At 45.3% G+C, this 26,482-nt stretch overlaps 1 protein-coding gene across 2 annotated transcripts in view; it reads left to right on the top strand.

Moving 5' to 3' along the window:
• Positions 1–1,763: 1,763 nt before the first annotated feature.
• The window catches only part of BARD1 (BRCA1 associated RING domain 1), an 87,888-nt gene continuing 63,169 nt past the window's right edge, over positions 1,764–26,482 (top strand). The window contains exons 1-3 of one of the 2 annotated variants that reach the window (XM_077272261.1): positions 1,764–2,032; positions 7,624–7,680; positions 10,145–10,293. In XM_077272261.1, coding sequence (XP_077128376.1) covers positions 1,905–2,032; positions 7,624–7,680; positions 10,145–10,293 — 334 coding nt within the window. In that variant the 5' untranslated portion in view covers positions 1,764–1,904. Of the gene's footprint in view, positions 2,033–7,227; positions 7,386–7,623; positions 7,681–10,144; positions 10,294–26,482 lie in introns of those variants that run through there. The other variant, XM_077272262.1, reaches the window with a different exon arrangement.

The following is a 26,482-nucleotide window of genomic DNA, read 5'->3' as shown; positions in this document are numbered from 1 at the left end:
CTTGTGATGTTTAAAGTTTTGGAAATCATTTTGTATCCAAATCCGGCTTTAAAAGTCTCCACAATAGTATCACGGACCTGCCTGTGGTGTTCCTTGGTCTTCATGATGCTCTCTGTGCTTCAAACAGAACCCTGAGACTATCACAGAGCAGGTGCATTTATACGGAGACTGGATCACACCCAGGTGGATTATATTTATCATCATTAGGCATTTAGGACAACATTGGATCATTCAGAGATCCACAATGAACTTCTGGAGTGAGTTTGCTGCACTGAAAGTAAAGGGGCCGAATAATATTGCACGCCCCACTTTTCAGTTTTTGAATTTCCACAAAAATTTAAAATAACCAATAAATTTCATTCAGCTTTACAATTGTGTTCCACTTGTTGATGATTCTTCACCAAAAATGTACATTTGGTATCTTTATGTTTGAAGCATGATATGTGGGAAAAGATTGAAAAGTTCCAGGGGGCCGAATACTTTCGCAAGGCACTGTACACCAAGAGGGACACAAGAGACTGGTGGTTATACACCAAGAGGGACACGAGGGCCCGGCGCGAGGGTCCAGTGGCTATACACCAGAAGCAGGGGGGGGGGGTGTAGGTTATTAATGAGGGGCATGAGGGTCTGGTGGTTATATACCAGGATGGGTGCATGGTTATACACCAGAAGGGGAGGGTAAGGGGCCGGTGGTTATACACCAAGAGGGACACGAGAGACTGGTGGTTATGCACCAATAGTGACACGAGGGGCCCATAGTTATACACCAAGAGGGTCAGGTGGTTATACACCAAGAGGGGCAGGTGGTTATACACCAAGAGGGGCAGGAGGGGCCGGTGGTTATCCACCAGGAGGGGTGCATGGTTATACACCAGAAGGGGAGGGTAAGGGGCCGGTGGTTATACACCAAGAGGGGCAGGTGGTTATACACCAAGAGGGGCAGGAGGGGCCGGTGGTTATACACCAGGAGGGGTGCGTGGTTATACACCAGGAAGGGAGGGTAAGGGGCCGGTGGTTATACACCACAATAGACACAAGGGGCCAGTAATTATACACCAAGAGAGACATGAGGGGCCAGTGGTTATACACTAAGAGTGGTACAAGGGGCCAGAGATTATACACCAGAAGGGGCATGAGGGGCTGGTGGCTATACACCAGAAGCAGGGGGTGTGGAGGTTATAAATGAGGGCCATGAGGGGCTGATGTGTTTATACACCAGAAGGAGGGTGGGGGAGGGGGTTACACATTTGTGGAAATGCAACTGAATAAGAACACGTGACTTCACTGATTTGGGGGCGTCACACTGTTGTCACACTAGTGAGGGCTGTAGTAAGGCAGATGGCGGCCATGCATTGATAGTATTGGGCGCCCCTCTCTGAGGTACCCAAGTCATATTTACAGGATATACCATGAAAGTGTGAGGTGACCGGCAAAGGGAAAAATGGTCTTTCTCGAGAACGGAGCCATGTTCGATTGGTCAAGTAACTACAGAAACTAAAGTGAAAAAGTGGAAAAAAAAAAAAAAAGGTATTTGAGCAAAACTTGTGGAAAAAAAAAAGCCTCCTGTGCCCCCTTGGTGCCATGTAGCGCTGCCCCCTCCCAGGACTGCTGCACTGCTCCTCTGTGCGGACACGGAGACACAGGTGGCAGCGCTAATTGTATATATATATATATATATATATATGCAATGTGCAGCCGGCCAGAGGGGCGAGTTACTAATAAAAGCCTCTGATTGGCCGCTCCAGTTCCCCCCACGTGATGCATACTCCTCCCTCCATATTATCAGACCCCCGCTCCCGGCCGCGCCTCCCGGTCTCTGGCGCCATTTTTGAGTTCCCGCCCGGGTCTCTTCTGGCCACGCCGCTTGCCGGCTGATCTGGACTGCGCGCGGTCCTCCCGCCGCCATGCCATTAAAGGTGCGCTCGGGTAACCGGCCTGCAGACACCACTGCCATGAAGAAGCAGCTACCGGACTGGAGCCGGACACGGACGGCGTTGCTTGAACTGGAGGGGAGACTGCGCTGCTCTGTGTGGTGAGCACCGGCGGGGAGGTTTTGCAGGATGTCACGCTGCAGGGCCGCTTCTATACGGGCACACTGTGGGCGGGGTCAGGGCTGCATGCTAATGAGGGGGTGGAGACATTCTGCTGGTGAATAGAGGGGCGGGGCTCGAGTGGTCACATGACTGGTCGTCACTGATCTCACACGTGAGCAGGTGCAGAAGGTCACATGACCCGACTCCAGGCGGTGGCTCCCTGCAGACGCTGTGTGTGATTACAGCCCTAAGGTCCGGTCTCCATGGTGATTAGACAGAAAATCCATTATTTCAATGCTTGTGATATGGGAAAGGACATTTTTTTTCCTAACTACGTTCATCACCTGTACACAGAATAGACAGGGGTGTCCTCTCCTATAAGCCCCCTTTGGATTCGCCACCTAAAATCAGTGATTTTATCAAAACTGCAGCAAGCAGCCCAGTAAGTGACACAGCCTTGGAATCCGTGTCTGTTCCCTTACGTCATGCTGCTCTCAGATTACACCCCAGATACCTGCTGACAGATCCCCTTTAACCATTGACTACAGCTTTCAGTGTCTGAATTTAGCACAATCTCTGGTCCCAGGTCTGATCCCAGCCGGTTCCCATGGCATCTGCCTGGTGAGTTCTCATTAGTCTGCCATCACTGTGTGACTACAGACATGAGTCCTCATACTGCACACTGCGAGGCTTCTCCAGTGCTGGCGGTGTGACCACCAGTATGTGCTATGCACACTCTCCGCCACATCCCGACTAGACACACGTGTCCTCGCTCAGCACAGGGAATCTGGCTGGGACTGCGCATATCACATACTTGTGGTCACATGACTGCTCAGCGCCGGAGAATCCTCACAATGTAAGCAGGTTGCAAGATGCAGTGACAAACGGGAGGCAGAGCAAGGGTTAACAAATGTCATTAACAATGAAGGTACTCCTGGCAGGGAGATAAACACTTAAACTGGGAAAGAATAAAGGTGAATAGCAAAAATGGCAACAGTTCATTCAGTAACCTTATGGTGTCTATGGTTTCCTCAGTCGCAAATGTTCCAATGAGGGTAGTAGTCCTTGTAGCTGTCGGCGAAATGTCCTCAAGGAGGGGTCCAAGGTTAGTGATCTGCCTTCTGGCGTCAGCGGTCGGTGTCCAGTACCTTCCGCTGAGCCTCTAGTCCATAACCTGGTGCAGCGATCCAGAGGTTAAACGAGGGTGGCACGCTGTCCGTCGGTACGGTCGGCAGGGTGCTGTCCGTCGGCAGGGTGCTGTCCGTCGGCAGGGTGCTGTCCGTCGGCAGGGTGCTGTCCGTCGGCAGGGTGCTGTCCGTCGGCAGGGTGCTGTCCGTCGGCAGGGTGCTGTCCGTCGGCAGGGTGCTGTCCGTCGGCAGGGTGCTGTCCGTCGGCAGGGTGCTGTCCGTCGGCAGGGTGCTGTCCGTGGGTACCGTCCGTCGGCAGGGTGCTGTCCGTGGGTACCGTCCGTCGGCAGGGTGCTGTCCGTGGGTACCGTCCGTCGGCAGGGTGCTGTCCGTGGGTACCGTCCGTCGGCAGGGTGCTGTCCGTGGGTACGGTCGGCAGGGTGCTGTCCGGTAACCGGCTTTACTGTCGCTGGGCGTGCGGTGGCATCGGGAGCGGTCTGCCGCAGTCTGTCACAGCGCCGGCACTTTGTGTGCTGATTGCTCTGCCCACCTTGCTGCTCGCATGCGGACGGCAGCAAAACCCCTGCATCTTTGCTCGCTTTTCTCCCAGCTTCCGGCTGGGTTCCCTGTCAAAACACGCCCCCGCTGCCCGGGTCATGGGGCCTTCTGGTCCCCTATTCCTTCCCCCTGGAAACATGGGATGCAGCCTCGACAGTTCCAGACCCGGCTCAGTACAGGTACCCGCAGCCCGGTCTTCCTCCTTACAACAGCTGGCAGTATGGGGACTGGGGTGTACAGTCCGGCTTTCATGAAAAACCAGGACATCCCCTTTAAAGGGAACCTGTCAGCAGGATTGTGCACAGTAACCTATAGTGTCGGCTGATTACAATGATACCTGGTTGATGAAATCCGACTTGTGCTTGTTGTTTAAGCTTTATTTTCAGTTACTGAGATTCTGGTGGTCTGTGTGGGGGTCTTCATGTGGTGCTCTGCTTTCATCAGTATGACTTCTGACAGGTCACTGATCCCTCACTAATCTTCTCCCTATTTTACATATTGTATATCTTATTGTTTGAAGAAGAAAAAATTACATCCATCCTGCCGGTGGCAGTGCCAGCGCCGTAGCATAATTGGATTTTTAATATCCATATTTTCATTTGCTTTTGTCATATCATTTTGTTGGGGGGAAAAAAAAAAATCTTCCTAAAAAATGGCGCCGGACACGCCTGCACAGTAGCCTCATTCAGAACGCGATAGATGCTGCTGCACAGGTGCCGCCGGTGCCATCTTGATGGAGACAATTTTATTTTTTTTTCTCTAGGAAAATAGCGGCGTTTCCGCAGTAGCATCTATCACGCTCCGCTTTATGCTACTGCATAGCCGCCAGCGCCATTTTGATTAAAAAAAATGATATATATATATATATATATATATATATATATATATATATATATATATATATATATATATATATATATATATATATATATATATATATATATATATATATATATATATCAAAAAAGAGGCAGCACTCCATTTTCCAAAAAAGGTGCAGGATTTATTCAAATCCACATGTCAGTGCGACGTTTCAGCTCTATTGAGCTTTTCTCAAGCCTTGAGAAAAGCTCAATAGAGCTGAAACGTCGCACTGACATGTGGATTTGAATAAATCCTGCACCTTTTTTGGAAAATGGAGTGCTGCCTCTTTTTTGATCTTTATTGTATGTGGACGACCAGTGGACGGGTTGCCTGGAGGCTCTCTTCACCCAGAGATAAGTTATACCAGTGTGCTGTTCCTTTTTTACTAATATATATATATATATATATATACTAGCTGTACTACCCGGCTTCGCCCGGGTTAATGACTGCTGTTAGCAAAATAGAATGTGTTAACAAAAATTTATTCTGCACACAAAAACCACAAAACAAATAGATAGAAATGTAATTATTAAAAGGCAAAAACTAAGCAAATAGAAGCATTTCACAACATATATTAGCTTTGTTATACTGAGAATGTCTTTGTTGCCTATATTAACCAATCAGAGCTCAGGTTAATTAACTGTAGCAAAATAGAAGCTGAGCTGTGATTGGTTGCTATTGGCAGCCTGATAAATCCCCAGCCAACAGGAAGCCCTCCCCCCTGGCAGTATATATTAGCTCACACATACACATAATAGACAGGTCATGTGACTGACAGCTGCCGGATTCCTATATGGTACATTTGTTGCTCTTGTAGTTTGTCTGCTTATTAATCAGATTTTTATTTTTGAAGGATACCAGACTTGTGTGTGTTTTAGGGCGAGTTTCGTGTGTCAAGTTGTGTGTGTTGAGTTGCGTGTGGCGACATGCATGTAGGGACTTTTGTGAGATGAGTTTTGTGTGGCGACATGCGTGTAGCAACTTTTTGTGTGTCGAGTTGCATGTGACAGGTTAGTGTAGCAAGTTGTGTGCAGCAAGTTTTGCGCATGGCGAGTTTTGCGCGTGGCGAGTTTTATGTGTGGTGCCTTTTGAGTATGTGCAAGTTTTGTGTGAGGCAACTTTTGCATGTGTTGCAACTTTTGTGCATGTGGCAATTTTTCTGCGTGTGGCAATTTTTCTGCGTGTGCAAGTTTTGCGTGTGGCGAGTTTTGCACGTGTGGCGAGTTTTGCATGTGGAGAGTTTTGCGCGTGGCGAGTTTTGAGCGGCGACTTTTGTGTTTCTACTTTTATGTGGCGAGGTTGGTGTATGTGTGGTGAAATGTGCACTGAGGGTGGTATATGTGTTCGAGCACGTGGTAGTGTGTGGCGCATTTTGTGTGTGTGTTCATATCCCCGTGGTGGTGTGATTATCCCATGTTGGGGCCCCACCTTAGCAACTGTACAGTATATACTCTTTGGTGCCATCGCTGTCATTCTTTAAGTCCCCCTTGTTCACATCTGGCAGCTGTTAATTTGCCTCCAACACTTTTCCTTTCATTTTTTCCCCATTATGTAGATAGGGGCAAAATTGTTTGGTGAATTGGAAAGCGCGGGGTTAAAATTTCACCTCACAATATAGCTTTGACGCTCTCAGGGTCCAGACGTGTGACTGTGCAAAATTTTGTGCCTGTAGCTGCGACGCCTCCAACACTTTTCCTTTCACTTTTTCCCCATTATGTAGATAGGGGCAAAATTGTTTGGTGAATTGGAAAGCGCGGGGTTAAAATTTCACCTCACAACATAGCCTATGACGCTCTCGGGGTCCAGACGTGTGACTGTGCAAAATTTTGTGGCTGTAGCTGCTACGGTTCAGATGCCAATCCCGGACATACATACATACATACATACACACACACACACATTCAGCTTTATATATTAGATATATATATTTTTTTTTTTTTTTTACAAAATAATTTCCCGACTTTTGCTTGGAGTGCTCGTTTAAATTATGTCTGAATGATTGAAGAACTGCGTTTTTATAAATTCTCTTTTTAAGGCAATTTGTCTGCAGGATTTTGCTATGTAATCCGAGAGTGGCATGATGTAGTGGCTGAGGCACTGATTCCAGCTATGTGTCACTTATTAGGCTGTTTCAATAAAACGTGTTTTATCAGCAGAAGATTATCACTACAGGACTAGGTGATAAAGCCACATGATTACTAACTACAAATTATTTACGGTAATGCAGAAAATCTGCAGAGAATCAGTTTCAGGTAGATATCTGAAAAACTATTGTTCACCTGCTTTATTTTAAAGTCACATAAAGGGTGGTACTCTCCATACCACGGCCCTACAACCCCTATGCCAACACCTCCCTGGTCCATTATCACTCTGTTCTTCCAGACTCATCGATGTTGTCACTGTCCAGAGCAGTGACCTCAGTGGTGTCATCCCGTCTGTAGTCAGTGATTGGCTGCAGTGGTCATGTTTTAGTACATCACATCAAACTGAGAACAGGGGATTAGTACGGCGAGTGTTACTTTTTTGTCAGCTGATACATTAAAGGGTGCTGTCCTAGCTTATAAAAAGAGTAATCTGGTAGGAGGCTTTGGTGTAGCAGCGACTACGTCCGCCATTACTGTCAGATCGGTTATTAATGATCCTTTTTGCCCTGAAATAGTTAACCGTTGCGTAATATTGTATGCATGACAGTAATTGGATCGGCAGCTTTTCTTCCCGCTTTCTTCCTAAATTCACTCCAGCACAATACGGACAAATGAAAATTGATGGCGAGTGGCTGAGAGTGTCAGATGTGTTTTGTCAAGTAGGTTGTCAAGAAGCTCCGCAAATTGGCAAATGAATATGTTTTCTCCCTTTGTAGCAATTGCAGCATAAGAGTGAAAACGAGCTTTAGGTACGCTGCGGTGCAGAGCGGCTGTAATGCTGTGGCTTTGGGGGTCCGGTACTGCATTGTTGGCTTTGTTGCTGATATCTTGGAATAGCAGAGCTGAGTGTGCGGAATCATATTAACTCTTCTTTTTTTTTTTTTTTGTTTCTTCTAGTTTGTCATTATTAAAGGAGCCCGTGTGTTTGGGCGGCTGTGAGCATGTGTTTTGCAGGTGAGTATATACTGAGCACGTTCTGTATATAGCCTGTGGTCTCAGAATCCCCTCACATGACTTTGGGGGCGGCTTAGCATTGTGTAATATCAAGGACGAGTGCTCCTGACTCCTTGTATTTGTCTTTAGTGCCTTGCTTTTTGGGCATAGGCAGATAGGACCTAGTAGGTTACTGATTCCTGCCCAGAATCTGATCGATGGCTGTTTCCTGGGCTGCCCACCTGAGTCATGAGCCCTCGAGAGGCAGAAGAACCGGATGAAAGAAGTCATTGGAGAGCGAGCGTAAATCAGCCAGCGGCCAGGTCCTCGCACACCTCACACACAGGCCTATATATATGTATATGATCTTATAGGGCCGACAAATAGTCTGCACCCCCTTAGTCACAATGTCACTTGGCTTACTGACTTATCGTTGGGCTGCTTCAAAATCAGCATCAAATACCTTTCTACAAATATTCTGAATAAGCTCCTGATTGATTTCAAGGGGGAAACTACATTGTTGTCTATTTGTTTGTTTTGTTTTGTTTTTGTTTTTTTTCTTTTCCTGACAGATTTATGGGAGTGACATGTTAATACTTTGTTGTGAAATCTGCTCCAAATTTTACTTTGAAGTCAAAAGGCTTCAAACCCCATAAGGGGGAAAAATGCATCAAAAACTGTGTTGAAGAACCAAGTGGATTTCTGGCGTAGATTTCTCTCAAGGGTATGCGCACACGTCAGGATTTCTTGCAGAAAATTCCTGAAGAAAACCGGATATTTTCTGCAAGAAATCTGCATGCGTGTTTTTCTTGCGTGTTTTTTTTCCGGAGCTTCCCAATGCATTAAATAGCGGGGGAAAACGCGAAAAATCCGCAAAATTAATGAACTTGATGCGTTTTTTACCACGATACGTTTTTTTGCAGAAAAAAACGCATCATGTGCACAAAAAAGAAATGCATTATAATTGATAGGATGCATATGTATGCGTTTTCTAATGCGTTTTTATCACAAAAAAACGCAACGTGTGCACACAGCCTAAAATCCATGGTTGGCTTTTCCACCAAAAATAAAAATCCTCCATGTAAACATACCGGAAACCTAAAACGCTCTAGAGCAGGGGTGTCAAACTGCATTCCTCGAGGGCCTCAAACCATGCGTGTTTTCAAGATTTCCTTCTCATTGCACAAGGTGCTGGAATCATTCTGTGCAGGTGATTAAATGATCACCTGTGCAATACAAGGAAATCCTGAAAACATGACCTGTTTGCGGCCCTTGAGGAATGCAGTTTGACACCTCTGCTCCAGAGCACGGTTTCCATTCTGAATGTGGCAAGAGGCCGTGCTGGCCAGGACTATGGAGCAGCTATGTCACTATAGGAAGTCCTAAGCCTGTAAGGCTAGGCTCAAGTTACTGTGCAAGTTACTCCTGCATGAAACTGGTGTGTCTCATGACGGTCCTGAACTGCATGAGATGGACCCTATTAATTACAATAAGGTCCAAGGTGGTCTTTATTTTATAGGGGTTGTCTCACAAGACACAGCATGTTGCTAGTTTGCCGTAAATGTCAGATTGGAGTGAGGTTCTTCCGATGGAAGTGAGAGTGCAGTAGGTGAATATCAGCCACTGATTGGCTGCAGGGGTTACGTGGTCAGGCGAGGCCAGGTGCAGACATAGCTGGCATGGAGCCGATATGGGAAATGGTGAGAATAGTATTTGTATTTTACAAGGGGGAGAAATATTATAATATTTAAGAAGGTGTGGGCAATCACTTTAAAAGGAATCTGTCAGAAGGTTTTAGCTATACATTCTGAGCTACCTGATGTAGGGTTAGAGAGTGTGATTCCACTGATGTATCGCTTGCTGCAGTTTGGATAGAATACCTGATTTCTTTGCTGTAGATCGAGCTGTGCTTTAATGCTGAGCTCTGTATAACTCAGCCCACACCAGTGATTGGCAGTTTCCTGTGTACACTGCATTGTCGGCAAGCTGCCAATCAGTGGTGGGGTTATATAGAATAGTTGGCTAGCTTTCACATGAGACTAGTTCTGTAGTCCTAATCTCCTGCTGATAAAACACTGTATTGAAACTACAGCACACAGCCTAATAAGTGACACATCACTGGAATCGGGGTCTCTGCCCCTACATTGTGCTGCTTTCAAATTACATAACTAAATCTGCTGACGGATTCCCTTTAACATCAGAGCAATGATGACTGTGCAGTCACAGACTGCAGGGGATTTTATTAGATTACTATGCTCTGTATCTGTATTTCGGTGGACAGCAGATACCTTTTTTTATAAAAATAATGTCGTTTTCTCTTCCTGGTTGTCACCATTACTCCTTGCAAAGAACCCACATGGGCTTTACTGTTGCTGAGCTACATATGGAAGATGCATACTTACTAAGCAACTCACTTTTTAAGTAATGATTTTATGAAATATTCTGGTGTGGTTTTTGCAATGTAGTTTTTTTTTTTCTTTCTTAGGACGTGTGTAGATGGGAGTGTGGGCAGTGAGTGCCCTGTATGCCAAACGCCAGCCTGGGTAAAGGATGTGCAGATCAATCGGCAGCTGGATACCATGATTCAGCTTTGCAGTAAGCTGCATAATTTACTGGATAAAACAAATATTGACGGTAAGTTATCAAAGTGCTTCCTGACTGTGACCTATAATGGAGAATGCAGGAGGCCCTGTCACTGCTATATGTAATAAGGGTACTTCTCATAGAAGCTTATTTTGCAAAGTTATTCACCCTTAATCATCCTACAGCCTATGGCCGGTTTCACACGTCAGTGGCTCCAGTACGTGTGGTGACCGTTTCCTCACGTACCGGAGACAGACACACGTAGACACATTAATATAAATGTGTCTCTGCACGTCAGCGTGTTTTCACGGACCGTGTGACCGTTTGCAAAACACGGAGACATGTCAGTGTTCGTGGGAGTGCACGGATCACACGGACCCATTAAAGTCAATGGGTCCGTGTAAAACACGTACCGCACACGGACGCCGTCCGTGTGCCTTTTTCCTGTCATAGGGTTAAAATTATAAAAATTGTTGCAATACACGCACACGAACCTTAAAAACTTACGGACATCACACGGATGGCCTACGTGAGCACACGGATAACTCCGGTACCGGAATTATCTGGACGTGTGAGACTGGCCTTAGGTGAGCCAAGTTCAGAGACCCCTACCGCATGCTAAAAGGACTTTTTTTTTTTTAAGTGCTTACTTCTGCAAGCAGCTGCATGAGCACTGATAGAGCGTTGTTCGGCATAGAGACGTACTGCATAGCCGTACTCCTGAGCCCACGCGCTGCCCAGGAGCGGAGTGCTACTTGCAGATGTGAGCAGTCTTATGGAGGTTACATCAATCACAGGACCAGAAATGCAGCTGGGGCACAAGAGTCCAATTGTAATTGAACTGTGTAAGAACAATTGGTAATTGGTGGTAGACTCCAATGGTGGCCGCTAACCTAGACAGTGAGCAGTAAACTTTAGAATTTAAAAATCCCTCCATTATTGATAAAATGGAGGATTTCTAATAAAATAGTAAATTACAACGTTCTTTTTACTAGCCGTTGTAAAGTGGTTAACTATTACTTGGAAACCCCCTTTTGAGTCCCTATGTTTTCCCTAGTGAAATAATAGCACTTTTATATTCAGTGGCAGCACCTTTCCAGTGGTGTCGGCCCTGGCAGTCCCGGGGATCACCTTACATAAAAATGTCTCGTGATCCCTGTGGCCAGTCAGTTTCGGCTCCACTCTTCTATGGACAAGTCGCATACTTCTGGAGGATGTGAGACCGTAGCTGCTCTCACTTCCCTTGGATGTATGGATGCAATGTGTTACCTAGGAAAATCAGGGAAATGAGGGAGCGTTATCTAAGCGTAGGGTTTAGAAATTTACCCAAATGAGGTGAGAGGAATTTTGCTCACCTTGTGAAGTTGTGCAAACCGGCAAAACTCTGGAAAGGACAAATATCCAGCGCTGATCCTTGGTGGTGGTTTGCTGCAATGAATCCTTACAAAAGGTTTTAACGTGTAGTAATAGAAGAAACCATAAAGTTGTGGGCGCTTTCATTCAATGGTACCAAGGTTCCAAAAATATGGAATTGCTAAAAAGTGTTTTATTAAAAGCCTCCAACATACTAGGATGCTAGTAATATTGTAACAACGTGTTTCGGTTATACAGCCTTCATCAGGTGTATATTTGGTGTGACCCATGGAACGTATTTATAGCTTTCACTAGTGTTGGAGGCAGGGCTGTGGAGCGGTTAAGCCAAACCACTGACTCCAACTCCACTGCACTGGTCACTACTGAGCATGTACAATAAGTGCAGCACAGATTCATCTCCACTACGACTCCACAGCACTGGTCACTACTGAGCATGTACAGAAAGTGCAGCACAGATTCATCTCCACTACGACTCCACAGCACTGGTCACTACTGAGCATGTACATAAAGTGCAGCACAGATTCATCTCCACTACGACTCCACAGCACTGGTCACTACTGAGCATGTACAATAAGTGCAGCACAGATTCATCTCAACTAAAAGCCGAGACCCTTAGATCAGAAACAGAACAGACATTTATAGGACACTTCATAACTTTCCCAAATTATTATGAAAACCTTTACAGCACATCCTGCACTGAACTACTGTACCCAATTTATTGTATATTTTAGGAGTCGGTCCATTTTATACCGACTCCAACAAAATGGGCACCGACTCAGACGCCATGACTCCGACTCCACAGTCCTGGTTGGAGGGGGTGTACTAATTAATGGATTTGCCACCCCCCAAACCCCATGCACTTGTATCAGTGACTGCCACACACAAGCATCAGCAGACATGCTTAAAAAAAATCCTTTATCACATGTCAAAAATACCAAGAAAAACAGTTCCACATAAAATATTCGACACCAACGGAAATGTAATAAAATGGATAAAGATATGTCCAATAACTCCTAGGGTACATTTATCTATTCTTGGATTCTTATCTCTGTTGCTGATTTTTAATATTATTTTATTTGTATTTATTTTTTATTACTTAAAGATATATAGTACCCTTGTAAATATGCTTGAATTAACAAGATGAAACCCTAATGTCCCATCGTGTTGTTACATTCCATACATTCATGTGCCTACTCGATTGTCTCTGAGCATATATTGAGTTTCATTATTATTTTTCAAAATCAAGGGGTTTTTTTAGTTATTTTTTTTTTAATTCAGCATTTTCATTAGGTGTATGCTTACAATATTATATAATATAATTATTAGTGATGAGCGAATATACTCGTTATTCGACATTTCTCGAGCACGCTCGGGGGTCCTCCGATTATTTTTTTAGTGCTCGGAGATTTTGTTTTCATTGCTGCAGTTGAATGATTTACATCTGTTAGCCAGCATAAGTACATGTGGGGATTCCCTAGCAATCAGGCAACCCCCACATGTACTTATTCTGGCTATCAAATGTAAATCATTCAGCTGCGGCAATAAAAACTAAATCTCCGAGCACTAAAAAATACTCGGAAGACCCCCGAGAATGCTCGAGAAATCTCGAGTAACGAGTATATTCGCTCATCACTAATAATTATAATATTGTGAGAATACACCAATTGAAAATGCAGAAAATAATTTAAAAAAAACCCACTAAAGTTGATTTTGGAAAATATATAATGAAACGTAATGAAACTTAATATATGCTTTGAGACAATTGAGTAGGAACTTGAATATATGGAATGGGGCATTAGGGTTTGCTCTCGTTAATTCAAACATATTTCTAAGGGTTGTTTAAATCTTTAAGTATTAATATTAAAAATAAATAAAAGCATACTATTAAAAATCAGCAATACAGATGAAATTCCAATAGTAGATAAATGTGCCCTAGGAGCTATTGGACATATCTTTGTCCATTTTATTACATTTATGTTTGTGTTGACTAGAGATGGGCGAACCCAAACAGTAAAGTTCGGCATCCGTGCCGAACACTTACTGTTCGGCCTGGACACCAAACGCTGACTTCACCAGGAAGTCTGTTACTGTTTGGGTTCAGCCCCCCAAACACAGTGCATGACAGCGATGCAACCACTGCTTCTGATCGGCGGAATAATCATTACCGCTGCTCAGACGGCCACAGTTCTCAGGCTGTCAGATGACTGCATGAGCCGCAGCTGTGATCACAGGTAAAGTTTCCCTCCGGTCACTGGTGTGGGCTGATGGGACTACTTTTCCCATCAGGCCAGGACGCCTGCCGCTAATAACCGTGGCGGCTGACTGGAGAATTCATCAGACGGCGCCTGCGCTCTAAATAATTAAAACAAAAAAAACCTGGGTTTCCCTGTATTTTTGATGACCAGTCTCAGCTGTCAGTGTTAGCAAAGCTGGTTATCAAGAATAGAGGGGTCCCCACATTGTTTATTTAATGATTTAAATACCGTAATTTGCAGTTTATAAGACGCACCCCAAATTTTGAGGATTTTGAAGGAAAAAATAGGAAAATTTTTTTTTTTTTTTAATAAAATGGTGGTGCTTCTTAGAATTCATGCGTCTTAATGCTTACCGGGGGTGGTGGCTGCGGTGAGGCGGCGGGAGTGGTGCAGGCCGCAGTGGAGAAGGGTCGCTGCTGGAGGAGGCAAGTGTGGCCCTGCGAGTGTTTGCTGGTGCGGGGGCTCTGCTGACTTTTTGTGAAAGCCCAGAGCACCCACACTTTTTACTATGCAATGGACTCTAGGAAAATGGCTGCCAGGGCGGCGAATGCCCAGATGGAGATCTTGGCGCTGAGATCTTGGTGCCGAGATCTCCATCTGCGCCGCATCTGCCGCCATTTTTCTGGAGACCTCACATAGAGGCAGGCGCGGATGGAGATCTCGACTTTCCTCCGTCTGTGCCTAGTAAAAAGCCAGACCCCGGAAGAATGGCAGCTGCCATATGCCGCCGCTGCAGGGCTACCACTCACCGCCGTACCACCACCGCAACACCCCCAGCTCCAGGCCCGCAGCATTGACCCCTCGGTACGAACAATGTTTGGTTTATAAGACGCATCCCCATTTTCCCACTAATTTTGGGGATCATAAAAGTGCATCTTATAATCTGAAAAATATGGTAAATAAAAAAAAAACACATTGTGGGGTCCCCCCCATTTTTTGACAATCAGCCTTGCTAAAGCAGACAGTTGGGGGCTGGTATTCTCAGGCTGTTAAAGGGCCATAAATATTTGCCCCTAACCAGCCTAAAAAAAAGCAACATACAGCCACCCAGAAAAGGTGCATCTATTAGATGTAAAAAGAAAAGAAGCCAGCACTGCTGAAGGTCAAAACGCAATTTCCAAAGTGCATATGCACATAATAAATTCTGACTGTATTTCAAATATGAGATATTTAGCAAATAATTGATCAATTCTTTGAGCTACCCCGCCACTTCACGGCAATCTCATAATGGGGCAGTCCTAACTCTACGTTTTTTATTATATTGTGCCATTACGGCCTCCTAAATGTATTGAGAGTGAGAAAAAAAAAAAAAAGGACAAACCACATTATATAACATTACATGACAAACTGTACCTGGAGCATTGACAGAATCACTCCCTTAGTGCCAGGAAGGCGAGCGCGGATAGAGGCCGATCAGGTCCTGTGCTGACATATCAGATCTGGCCCCCACACTGCCAACCCAACACCAAAGTTAAAGGATGAAACTGGCTGAGGCACAGCTGCCTAATTAACTAGAGCCTGAGGCAGGGCAGGGCTGCTGTGTGTGTGTGTGTGCACAGCAGCCTATCAATCATAGTGAACCCAGACAGAATGGCGCATATGACCTAGCGTGCGCGGCAACAGTGGTGGTCAGCCACATACCAATACAGAAGCAAAAAGAAAAGAAGCCAGCACTGCTGAAGGTCAAAACGCAATTTCCAAAGTGCATATGCACATAATAAATTCTGACTGTATTTCAAATATGAGATATTTAGCAAATAATTGATCAATTCTTTGAGCTACCCCGCCACTTCACGGCAATCTCATAATGGGGCAGTCCTAACTCTACGTTTTTTATTATATTGTGCCATTACGGCCTCCTAAATGTATTGAGAGTGAGAAAAAAAAAAAAAAGGACAAACCACATTATATAACATTACATGACAAACTGTACCTGGAGCATTGACAGAATCACTCCCTTAGTGCCAGGAAGGCGAGCGCGGATAGAGGCCGATCAGGTCCTGTGCTGACATATCAGATCTGGCCCCCACACTGCCAACCCAACACCAAAGTTAAAGGATGAAACTGGCTGAGGCACAGCTGCCTAATTAACTAGAGCCTGAGGCAGGGCAGGGCTGCTGTGTGTGTGTGCACAGCAGCCTATCAATCATAGTGAACCCAGACAGAATGGCGCATATGACCTAGCGTGCGCGGCAACAGTGGTGGTCAGCCACATACCAATACAGAAGCAAAAAGAAAAGAAGCCAGCACTGCTGAAGGTCAAAACGCAATTTCCAAAGTGCATATGCACATAATAAATTCTGACTGTATTTCAAATATGAGATATTTAGCAAATAATTGATCAATTCTTTGAGCTACCCCGCCACTTCACGGCAATCTCATAATGGGGCAGTCCTAACTCTACGTTTTTTATTATATTGTGCCATTACGGCCTCCTAAATGTATTGAGAGTGAGAAAAAAAAAAAAAAGGACAAACCACATTATATAACATTACATGACAAACTGTACCTGGAGCATTGACAGAATCACTCCCTTAGTGCCAGGAAGGCGAGCGCGGATAGAGGCCGATCAGGTCCTGTGCTGACATATCAGATCTGGCCCCCACACTGCCAACCCAACACCAAAGTTAAAGGATGAAACTGGCTGAGGCACAGCTGCCTAATTAACTAGAGCCTGAGGCAGGGCAGGGCTGCTGTGTGTGTGTGTGCACAGCAGCCTATCAATCATAGTGAACCCAGACAGAATGGCGCATATGACCTAGCGTGCGCGGCAACAGTGGTGGTCAGCCACATACCAATACAGAAGCAAAAAGAAAAGAAGCCAGCACTGCTGAAGGTCAAAACGCAATTTCCAAAGTGCATATGCACATAATAAATTCTGACTGTATTTCAAATATGAGATATTTAGCAAATAATTGATCAATTCTTTGAGCTACCCCGCCACTTCACGGCAATCTCATAATGGGGCAGTCCTAACTCTACGTTTTTTATTATATTGTGCCATTACGGCCTCCTAAATGTATTGAGAGTGAGAAAAAAAAAAAAAAGGACAAACCACATTATATAACATTACATGACAAACTGTACCTGGAGCACACCCTGTACCTGTACACAGCAGCCCTGCCCTGCCTCAGGCTCTAGTTAATTAGGCAGCTGTGCCTCAGCCAGTTTCATCCTTTAACTTTGGTGTTGGGTTGGCAGTGTGGGGGCCAGATCTGATATGTCAGCACAGGACCTGATCGGCCTCTATCCGCGCTCGCCTTCCTGGCACTAAGGGAGTGATTCTGTCAATGCTCCAGGTACAGTTTGTCATGTAATGTTATATAATGTGGTTTGTCCTTTTTTTTTTTTTTTTCTCACTCTCAATACATTTAGGAGGCCGTAATGGCACAATGTAATAAAAAACGTAGAGTTAGGACTGCCCCATTATGAGATTGCCGTGAAGTGGCGGGGTAGCTCAAAGAATTGATCAATTATTTGCTAAATATCTCATATTTGAAATACAGTCAGAATTTATTATGTGCATATGCACTTTGGAAATTGCGTTTTGACCTTCAGCAGTGCTGGCTTCTTTTCTTTTTGCTTCTGTATTGGTATGTGGCTGACCACCACTGTTGCCGCGCACGCTAGGTCATATGCGCCATTCTGTCTGGGTTCACTATGATTGATAGGCTGCTGTGCACACACACACACAGCAGCCCTGCCCTGCCTCAGGCTCTAGTTAATTAGGCAGCTGTGCCTCAGCCAGTTTCATCCTTTAACTTTGGTGTTGGGTTGGCAGTGTGGGGGCCAGATCTGATATGTCAGCACAGGACCTGATCGGCCTCTATCCGCGCTCGCCTTCCTGGCACTAAGGGAGTGATTCTGTCAATGCTCCAGGTACAGTTTGTCATGTAATGTTATATAATGTGGTTTGTCCTTTTTTTTTTTTTTTTCTCACTCTCAATACATTTAGGAGGCCGTAATGGCACAATGTAATAAAAAACGTAGAGTTAGGACTGCCCCATTATGAGATTGCCGTGAAGTGGCGGGGTAGCTCAAAGAATTGATCAATTATTTGCTAAATATCTCATATTTGAAATACAGTCAGAATTTATTATGTGCATATGCACTTTGGAAATTGCGTTTTGACCTTCAGCAGTGCTGGCTTCTTTTCTTTTTGCTTCTGTATTGGTATGTGGCTGACCACCACTGTTGCCGCGCACGCTAGGTCATATGCGCCATTCTGTCTGGGTTCACTATGATTGATAGGCTGCTGTGCACACACACACACAGCAGCCCTGCCCTGCCTCAGGCTCTAGTTAATTAGGCAGCTGTGCCTCAGCCAGTTTCATCCTTTAACTTTGGTGTTGGGTTGGCAGTGTGGGGGCCAGATCTGATATGTCAGCACAGGACCTGATCGGCCTCTATCCGCGCTCGCCTTCCTGGCACTAAGGGAGTGATTCTGTCAATGCTCCAGGTACAGTTTGTCATGTAATGTTATATAATGTGGTTTGTCCTTTTTTTTTTTTTTTTTCTCACTCTCAATACATTTAGGAGGCCGTAATGGCACAATGTAATAAAAAACGTAGAGTTAGGACTGCCCCATTATGAGATTGCCGTGAAGTGGCGGGGTAGCTCAAAGAATTGATCAATTATTTGCTAAATATCTCATATTTGAAATACAGTCAGAATTTATTATGTGCATATGCACTTTGGAAATTGCGTTTTGACCTTCAGCAGTGCTGGCTTCTTTTCTTTTTGCTTCTGTATTGGTATGTGGCTGACCACCACTGTTGCCGCGCACGCTAGGTCATATGCGCCATTCTGTCTGGGTTCACTATGATTGATAGGCTGCTGTGCACACACACACACACAGCAGCCCTGCCCTGCCTCAGGCTCTAGTTAATTAGGCAGCTGTGCCTCAGCCAGTTTCATCCTTTAACTTTGGTGTTGGGTTGGCAGTGTGGGGGCCAGATCTGATATGTCAGCACAGGACCTGATCGGCCTCTATCCGCGCTCGCCTTCCTGGCACTAAGGGAGTGATTCTGTCAATGCTCCAGGTACAGTTTGTCATGTAATGTTATATAATGTGGTTTGTCCTTTTTTTTACCCTTCGCCATGACAGCACCCACTGGAGAGATAGGGATCCGCCCCAAGGAACAGGAAACCTACAGAGACATAAAAGGGGGCGGTCCCCCTCTCCTCCTCAGTTTAGGTTTCCTGTTCCCAGGGGACAGGATCTCTGAAGTCTACAGAAGATCTTACCTGGGCTAGGAGCATCCGCCTGTGCGGTCTCTGCGGGAACGGCAGGGGATGCAGTCCAGATGCAGCGTCGGGGGAGATTCCGTTAGACGGCTCCCCCCTCGTCTGGCCGGCATGTGGGAGGGCTGAGTCCGGGGGAGACGACGCCGATTCCACGGAACAACGCTGCAGAGGTGCGGCCTTGAGAGGCTCCAGACGCGGACCACAGGTAAAGGGTCCGGGATCTGCGGCACAGCTGCAGCGGCAGCCGGTACACCGCTCCATAGCGCAGGCCGGGATAATGGCGGCCGCACATGCGCAGGAGCGGTGTAAGAATCCCCAGAATGACCCGGAGGTAGAGGACACTTCCGGGTCACTCACACAGCGGTGGGGAAAAGCGCGGTTTCGCGCATGCGCAGTGCACTGCAGGAAAAAAAAAAAAAAAAAAAAGTGTTACTGACCGGATCTGGCCTATAAAAGAGGGGAAGTTGCAAACGCACAGGCGATGCAACATGTCGTCCCCAGGCAAGACTGTGGACCCAGCAGGTGAGCCAGCCAGCAGAAAGTCCTCAGATGCCAGCCACAGGAGTGAGACCAAGGATTCAAGATCCAGAAAGTCGCAGCCTCCTATTTCGGTACCGTACAGCTTCACTGGGTGAGTGTGATTTCCCCTCTGCCTATAAAGCTGACACCTTTTTCCACAAATGTCTTCTTCTCCCAGGCCAAAAGGAGACAGAAATCTAAGCACAAGCAATGTGCGTTATGTGACGAGCCTCTCCCAGATTCCCACCCCAAAAAACTCTGCAATCAGTGTATGGCGGAAACAATGCAGAGTCCATCTATGTCGGTCACAGATATACGGGCCATAATTAGAGAGGAACTACAGGCCATCTCACAAGCCAGTACCCCCCCTAAAAGATCCGGGAAAGAAAAGGCTGTATCTAGCTCTGAGTCCGAGGAGGAAGGCGTTATCCATTCAGACTCCTCGCAGGCATCATCCTCTTCCTCAACACATTCCGACATTGAGGGTCGAGCTTGTTTTCCCCTTGATGGGGTGGACAACCTAGTAAAGTCCATCAGGAATACTATAGGTTGTGAGGATACAAAAGACGACCAAACTGCACAAGACATCATGTTTGCAGGGTTGGCGGAGAGGAAGAGAAGAGCATTCCCAGTAATTCCTGCGGTTAAGGCACTGATAAAGAGGGAGTGGGAGAAACAGGACCAGAGAGGTTTTCTCCCGTCAGCCTCCAAAAGGAAATACCCCTTTAATGATGAGGAGTTAATTTCATGGACTAAGATCCCTAAGGTGGACGCTGCAGTCGCCTCCACCTCAAAACAGTCAGCTCTACCAGTCGAGGATGCGGGCCTACTTTCTGATCCTCTAGATCGGAAGGCAGAATCGTCACTGAAGCGATCATGGGAGGCTTCCACGGGCATTTTTAAGCCATCAATTGCCAGCACATGCACAGCTAGATCCATGCTTGTCTGGATTGATCAGCTGGATCAACAGATCGAACAGGGGGTCTCCAGACAAAAATTGCGGGATGCGATACCACTAATTAGAGGTGCAGCAGCATTCATGGCCGATGCTTCAGCTGACTCTCTTCGCCTTGCAGCAAGATCAGCCGGTCTAATTAATAATGCCAGACGTGCGTTATGGATGAAGAGCTGGAAGGGGGATACGCAGTCAAAGGCTAAGATCTGCGCTATTCCGTGTGAGGGTGAGTTTTTGTTTGGGAAAGCATTAGACGAGATCCTCAAAAAAGCAAAAGAGAGGAAAAAAGCCTTCCCTGACCCCTCAATTCCTTTCTATAGGAAGACCTTTAGGAAGAGGCCGTTCGGGAAAAGAACACAAAATGAAAGACCGTCACGATGGGCCACAAGAGAGGGAAAACAGGGTGGCACTATGTTCAAAGGCCCCCCCTTCCGTAGAGACAACAAATTCTGAAACACCAGACACCCCAGTAGGGGGCAGGTTAAAATTTTTCTTTCCCCAATGGCGAAAAATCACGTCAAGTTCCTGGGTGCTAAATATTATTAAGGAAGGAATGAAGATAGAATTCCTCCAAATTCCCCATGATTCCTTTATTTTAACAGCCCTTTCCTCACCAGTGCAACAGAAGGCCCTTGAACTGGAAATTAGAAGTCTTATAGTTAAAAATGTTTTAGTTCGGGTGCCAAAGGGACAAGAGGGTAAAGGGTTCTACTCTCCGTTATTTTTAATCCCTAAACCCGATGGTTCTTTTCGAACAATTATAAATCTTAAAAAACTCAATACATTTATTAAAAATTATACGTTTAAAATGGAGTCTATTAGATCGGCCATTAAGCTCCTTTTTCCAAATTGTAGAATGGGCGGCATTGATTTAAAAGATGCCTACTACCATCTCCCTATCCATAGCCGGTATCAAAAATACTTAAGAGTGGCAGTAACTCTTGAGGGGGAGATTCATCATTTCCAGTATACAGCCATGCCCTTCGGTCTCTCCACGGCACCCAGGATCTTCACGAAGGTAATGTTAGAAGTAATGGCCTACCTTCGCCAGAGAGACACATTAATCATTCCCTACTTAGATGATTTTTTAGTTGTAGGGAATTCGTCCCTTCAGTGTGCGGAACGATTAGCTGACACTGTCTCGTCCTTAGAAAGCCTGGGCTGGATCGTCAACTATAAAAAATCCAGACTCCTCCCACTTTCTCTTCAAACATTTTTGGGATTTAATCTAGATTCCATAAAGCAAAAATGTCTACTTCCCCAAGAAAAAATATCTCTTATAGAGGGTAAAGTTATGGCGGCCATTCACAAACCTCAAATGTCCCTGAGAGCAGGAATGTCCTTGCTAGGATCCCTCTCCTCCTGTACTCCAGCCGTTCAGTGGGCACAACTTCATACCCGAACATTACAACATCAGATACTTCGGGAACAGAGGAAATTTCTGGGGCACCTTGAATCAAAAATAACTTTATCCGAGAAAGTCTTATCCTCCTTAGAATGGTGGCTAAATAAAGACAACCTAGCGGGGGGTGTCCCTTGGGTAATATCACCATCCCACACGATAACTACGGACGCTAGTCCCCACGGGTGGGGCGCACACATGGGAGATAGATTCTGCCAGGGAACCTGGGATAAGAATGAGGATTTATATTCATCAAACCTAAAAGAATTGAATGCGGTAAACTATGCACTGCGTCAATTTCTCCCACAGCTACGAGGAAGCCACGTCCGAATCTGTTCAGACAACACTACGACAGTGGCGTATTTAAACAAACAAGGCGGCACAAGATCAGACGCTCTAATGTCTTCCGCAAACAGTACCTTAATCCTGGCCGAAAAGCATCTGTTGTCCCTCTCGGCAATCCACATCAAAGGAGAGGACAATCAACAAGCGGACTTCCTAAGTCGACACACTCTTCATCAAGGAGAATGGTGTCTCAATCCTCACATTTTCCACAAGATAACATTGTTATGGGGCAAACCCCAAATAGACCTGTTCGCAACAAAACAAAACAAACAAGTCCACAAATTCGCATCTCGGTCCCGTGCAGATCACCCGGACATTCTAGATGCTCTTCAAACACCATGGCAATTCAAGCTGGCGTATGCTTTCCCTCCGATAATTCTGCTTCCACAAGTAATACGGAAAATCAGGGAAGAGCAGGCCAGGATAATACTAATAGCGCCATTCTGGCCCAAGAGACCATGGTTCTCGTGCCTGCGGTCGATGTCGGTGACGGATCCTTGGGTCCTTCCCTCAATCCCAAACCTTCTCTCCCAGGGACCTTTCTTCCACCCTCAGGTGGACAGCCTCCACCTGACGGCCTGGAATTTGAAAGGCAGATATTAAATTCCAGGGGGTTTTCAAAGGGCCTAATTGATACACTCCTGCTTAGCAGGAAACCATCTACAACAAAAATTTACACCAAAGTATGGAAGAAGTTTCTTCAGTTCCATACTAGTTCAAACCCCTCTGAAGTCCCAATAAAATCTATACTAGAATTTCTACAGAAAGGGAAAGAGTTAGGTCTGTCAGTTAACACACTAAAGGTCTAGGTGTCCGCTCTGGGTGCCCTCTATGGCCATAATATTGCGGGTAATAAATGGGTATCCCGCTTCATCACGGCCTGTGAACGAGTTACTCCTGTCCACATACCTAGAGTAGCTCCGTGGGATCTAAATCTAGTCTTAGACTCTCTAACAGAATCTCCGTTTGAGCCTATAGACACAGCATCTTTAAAACACTTGTCGTTAAAAACAGCCTTCTTAGTAGCCTTAACATCGGCTAGAAGAGTCAGCGACATTCAGGCCTTGTCGATAGATCAACCTTACCTTCTCACATTTCATGACAGACTAATCTTAAAACCGGACCCCCTATACCTTCCTAAGGTAGCAGGGAAGTTCCACAGGTCACAGGAGATACATCTTCCTACTTTCTTTAAAGACCCCTCTACTCCTGAAGAACAAAAATTCCATACTTTAGACGTCAGGAGAGTAGTTTTGCAATATATTGAGAAAACTAGTAGTTGGAGGCAGAGTAGGGCTCTGTTCATATCCTTCCAGGGCAAAAAGAAAGGATATGGAGTCACAAGAGCAACATTATCCAGGTGGATAAGAGACGCTATCCGGTTGGCCTATTCCATGAAAAATGAAGAACCTCCGGAGGGCATCAAAGCACATTCCACCAGAGCCATGGCTTCTTCCTGGGCCGAAAAAGGGAACGTGCCAATCGAAGATATATGTAAGGCTGCAACTTGGTTGGCTCCTTCCACTTTCTATAATCACTACAGGCTTGACCTGTCTTCTGACTCTGACCTACACTTTGGCAGGACTATCCTCAGCACGGTGGTCCCCCCCTAGGTGTTGGTCTCTGGAAATCTCTCCAGTGGGTGCTGTCATGGCGAAGGGTAAATAGCCGGATTACTTACGGTAATGCTCTTTTAATGAGTCCATGACAGCACCCAGTCACATCCCTCCCTAATAAAAGCCAATGTAATTACTTCTATGAAGTTTATATTCTGATGATACATGGTGATGATTGACTAACACTGGCGGTCCTCCGGGTACTCTGAAATTAAACTGAGGAGGAGAGGGGGACCGCCCCCTTTTATGTCTCTGTAGGTTTCCTGTTCCTTGGGGCGGATCCCTATCTCTCCAGTGGGTGCTGTCATGGACTCATTAAAAGAGCATTACCGTAAGTAATCCGGCTATTTTTTTTTTTTCTCACTCTCAATACATTTAGGAGGCCGTAATGGCACAATGTAATAAAAAACGTAGAGTTAGGACTGCCCCATTATGAGATTGCCGTGAAGTGGCGGGGTAGCTCAAAGAATTGATCAATTATTTGCTAAATATCTCATATTTGAAATACAGTCAGAATTTATTATGTGCATATGCACTTTGGAAATTGCGTTTTGACCTTCAGCAGTGCTGGCTTCTTTTCTTTTTGCTTCTGTATTGGTATGTGGCTGACCACCACTGTTGCCGCGCACGCTAGGTCATATGCGCCATTCTGTCTGGGTTCACTATGATTGATAGGCTGCTGTGCACACACACACACAGCAGCCCTGCCCTGCCTCAGGCTCTAGTTAATTAGGCAGCTGTGCCTCAGCCAGTTTCATCCTTTAACTTTGGTGTTGGGTTGGCAGTGTGGGGGCCAGATCTGATATGTCAGCACAGGACCTGATCGGCCTCTATCCGCGCTCGCCTTCCTGGCACTAAGGGAGTGATTCTGTCAATGCTCCAGGTACAGTTTGTCATGTAATGTTATATAATGTGGTTTGTCCTCCTCCTTTTTTTTTTTTTTTTCTCACTCTCAATACATTTAGGAGGCCGTAATGGCACAATGTAATAAAAAACGTAGAGTTAGGACTGCCCCATTATGAGATTGCCGTGAAGTGGCGGGGTAGCTCAAAGAATTGATCAATTATTTGCTAAATATCTCATATTTGAAATACAGTCAGAATTTATTATGTGCATATGCACTTTGGAAATTGCGTTTTGACCTTCAGCAGTGCTGGCTTCTTTTCTTTTTGCATCTATTAGATGTGCCAATTCTGGCTCTTTGCCCGGCACTTCCCGCTTGCCCTGTAGCGGTGCCAAGTAGGGTTCATATTTGTGAGGGTTGATGTCACTTTTGTATTGTCAGGTGACATCAAGCCCACGGCTTAGTAATGGAGAGGCATCTGTAAGACACCTATCAATTACTAATCCTATAGTTGTATTGTAAATACACAGCCAGAATAAAGCCTTTTATTAGAAATAGAAACAAAACATACTTTTCCATTTTTATTTAAAAATAAGTTATACTCATCTAATGCCCATTCAATTGAATCCATCTTCTCCTGTAATATAACAAACATAAAAACACAATATCCTTCAACTGTCCGATGTTCTGTCCCACGCTGTAATCCATGTCTGGGGATAAAGTTTTCAACCTGGACGATGCCAAGATGCGACTGTCCAGGCTGAGAACCACTGAATGAGCAGCGGTGACCTCATCGAGGTTACTGCAGGTCTCTGAGGCTGCGCTCCCTGCCGGGTCAATGCACTGCAGTGACCTCCCTCCTGTGAGATCCACCGCTAGCACAGTGAGAAAGTCTCACTGTGCAGAGGCGAGTTCACTGGGAGAATTTCACTGCCACATCTCAGATTCCTGAATTTCCCTGACTGAGCATGTACATAAAGTGCAGCACAGATTCATTTCAACTAAAAGCTGAGAATCTTGGATCAGGAACAGAACAGGCATGTCTGTACCCAATTTGTTATATATTTTAGGATTTGGAGTCGGTCCATTTTCCACCAAAATGGACACTTACTCCCACTCCACGGCCCTGAGTATAAGTGTTATTGTTTTACTGGAAGAAGCATAGGGATTGGGTAAGGGTTGTCCAAGTAGGAGACAAACCCCGTAAGCTTATTTTATTCATCTATTATAATAATAATAAAAAGTATATATATATTTTTTTCTCTTGAAAAGTTTGACAAGTAAAATTAAACTGTTTCCTTTCCCAAGTGAAATCCTTCAGGACAAGTGTTTTGTTTGAACTCTGAAGGTTCCTGATGTGATTGTTTCCACTTGTACTGTTGTAATGACTATTATACCGACGTGCACGCTCGGGGTTGGCAGTACCTTTTGTTACACTTCATTTACTCCCAAGAAGGTAATTAAGCTGCGAAATAAAAATATGCTTAGATGGTAATTATTCTGCCTTTACCTATCTCTTTTTGATGGGCACTTTCCTCTGTAGAGAATGTTTCCTTGTGTGTGTTCACAAGGTCTCCTGTGTAAAGGTCCTTTCTGTGACTGAGAGGAAGATTTAGCAGGATAATTATGGGGTAAACAATCATCAACAAAACCGATGACAGTATATTAATTTGGCAGCCATGT

This window comes from Ranitomeya variabilis, chromosome 7 (genome assembly GCF_051348905.1).
Source record: "Ranitomeya variabilis isolate aRanVar5 chromosome 7, aRanVar5.hap1, whole genome shotgun sequence".
Classification (NCBI taxonomy): domain Eukaryota; kingdom Metazoa; phylum Chordata; class Amphibia; order Anura; family Dendrobatidae; genus Ranitomeya; species Ranitomeya variabilis.
Note: the sequence above shows the minus strand (reverse complement) of the source record. Positions and strands in the feature narration are given on the sequence as shown.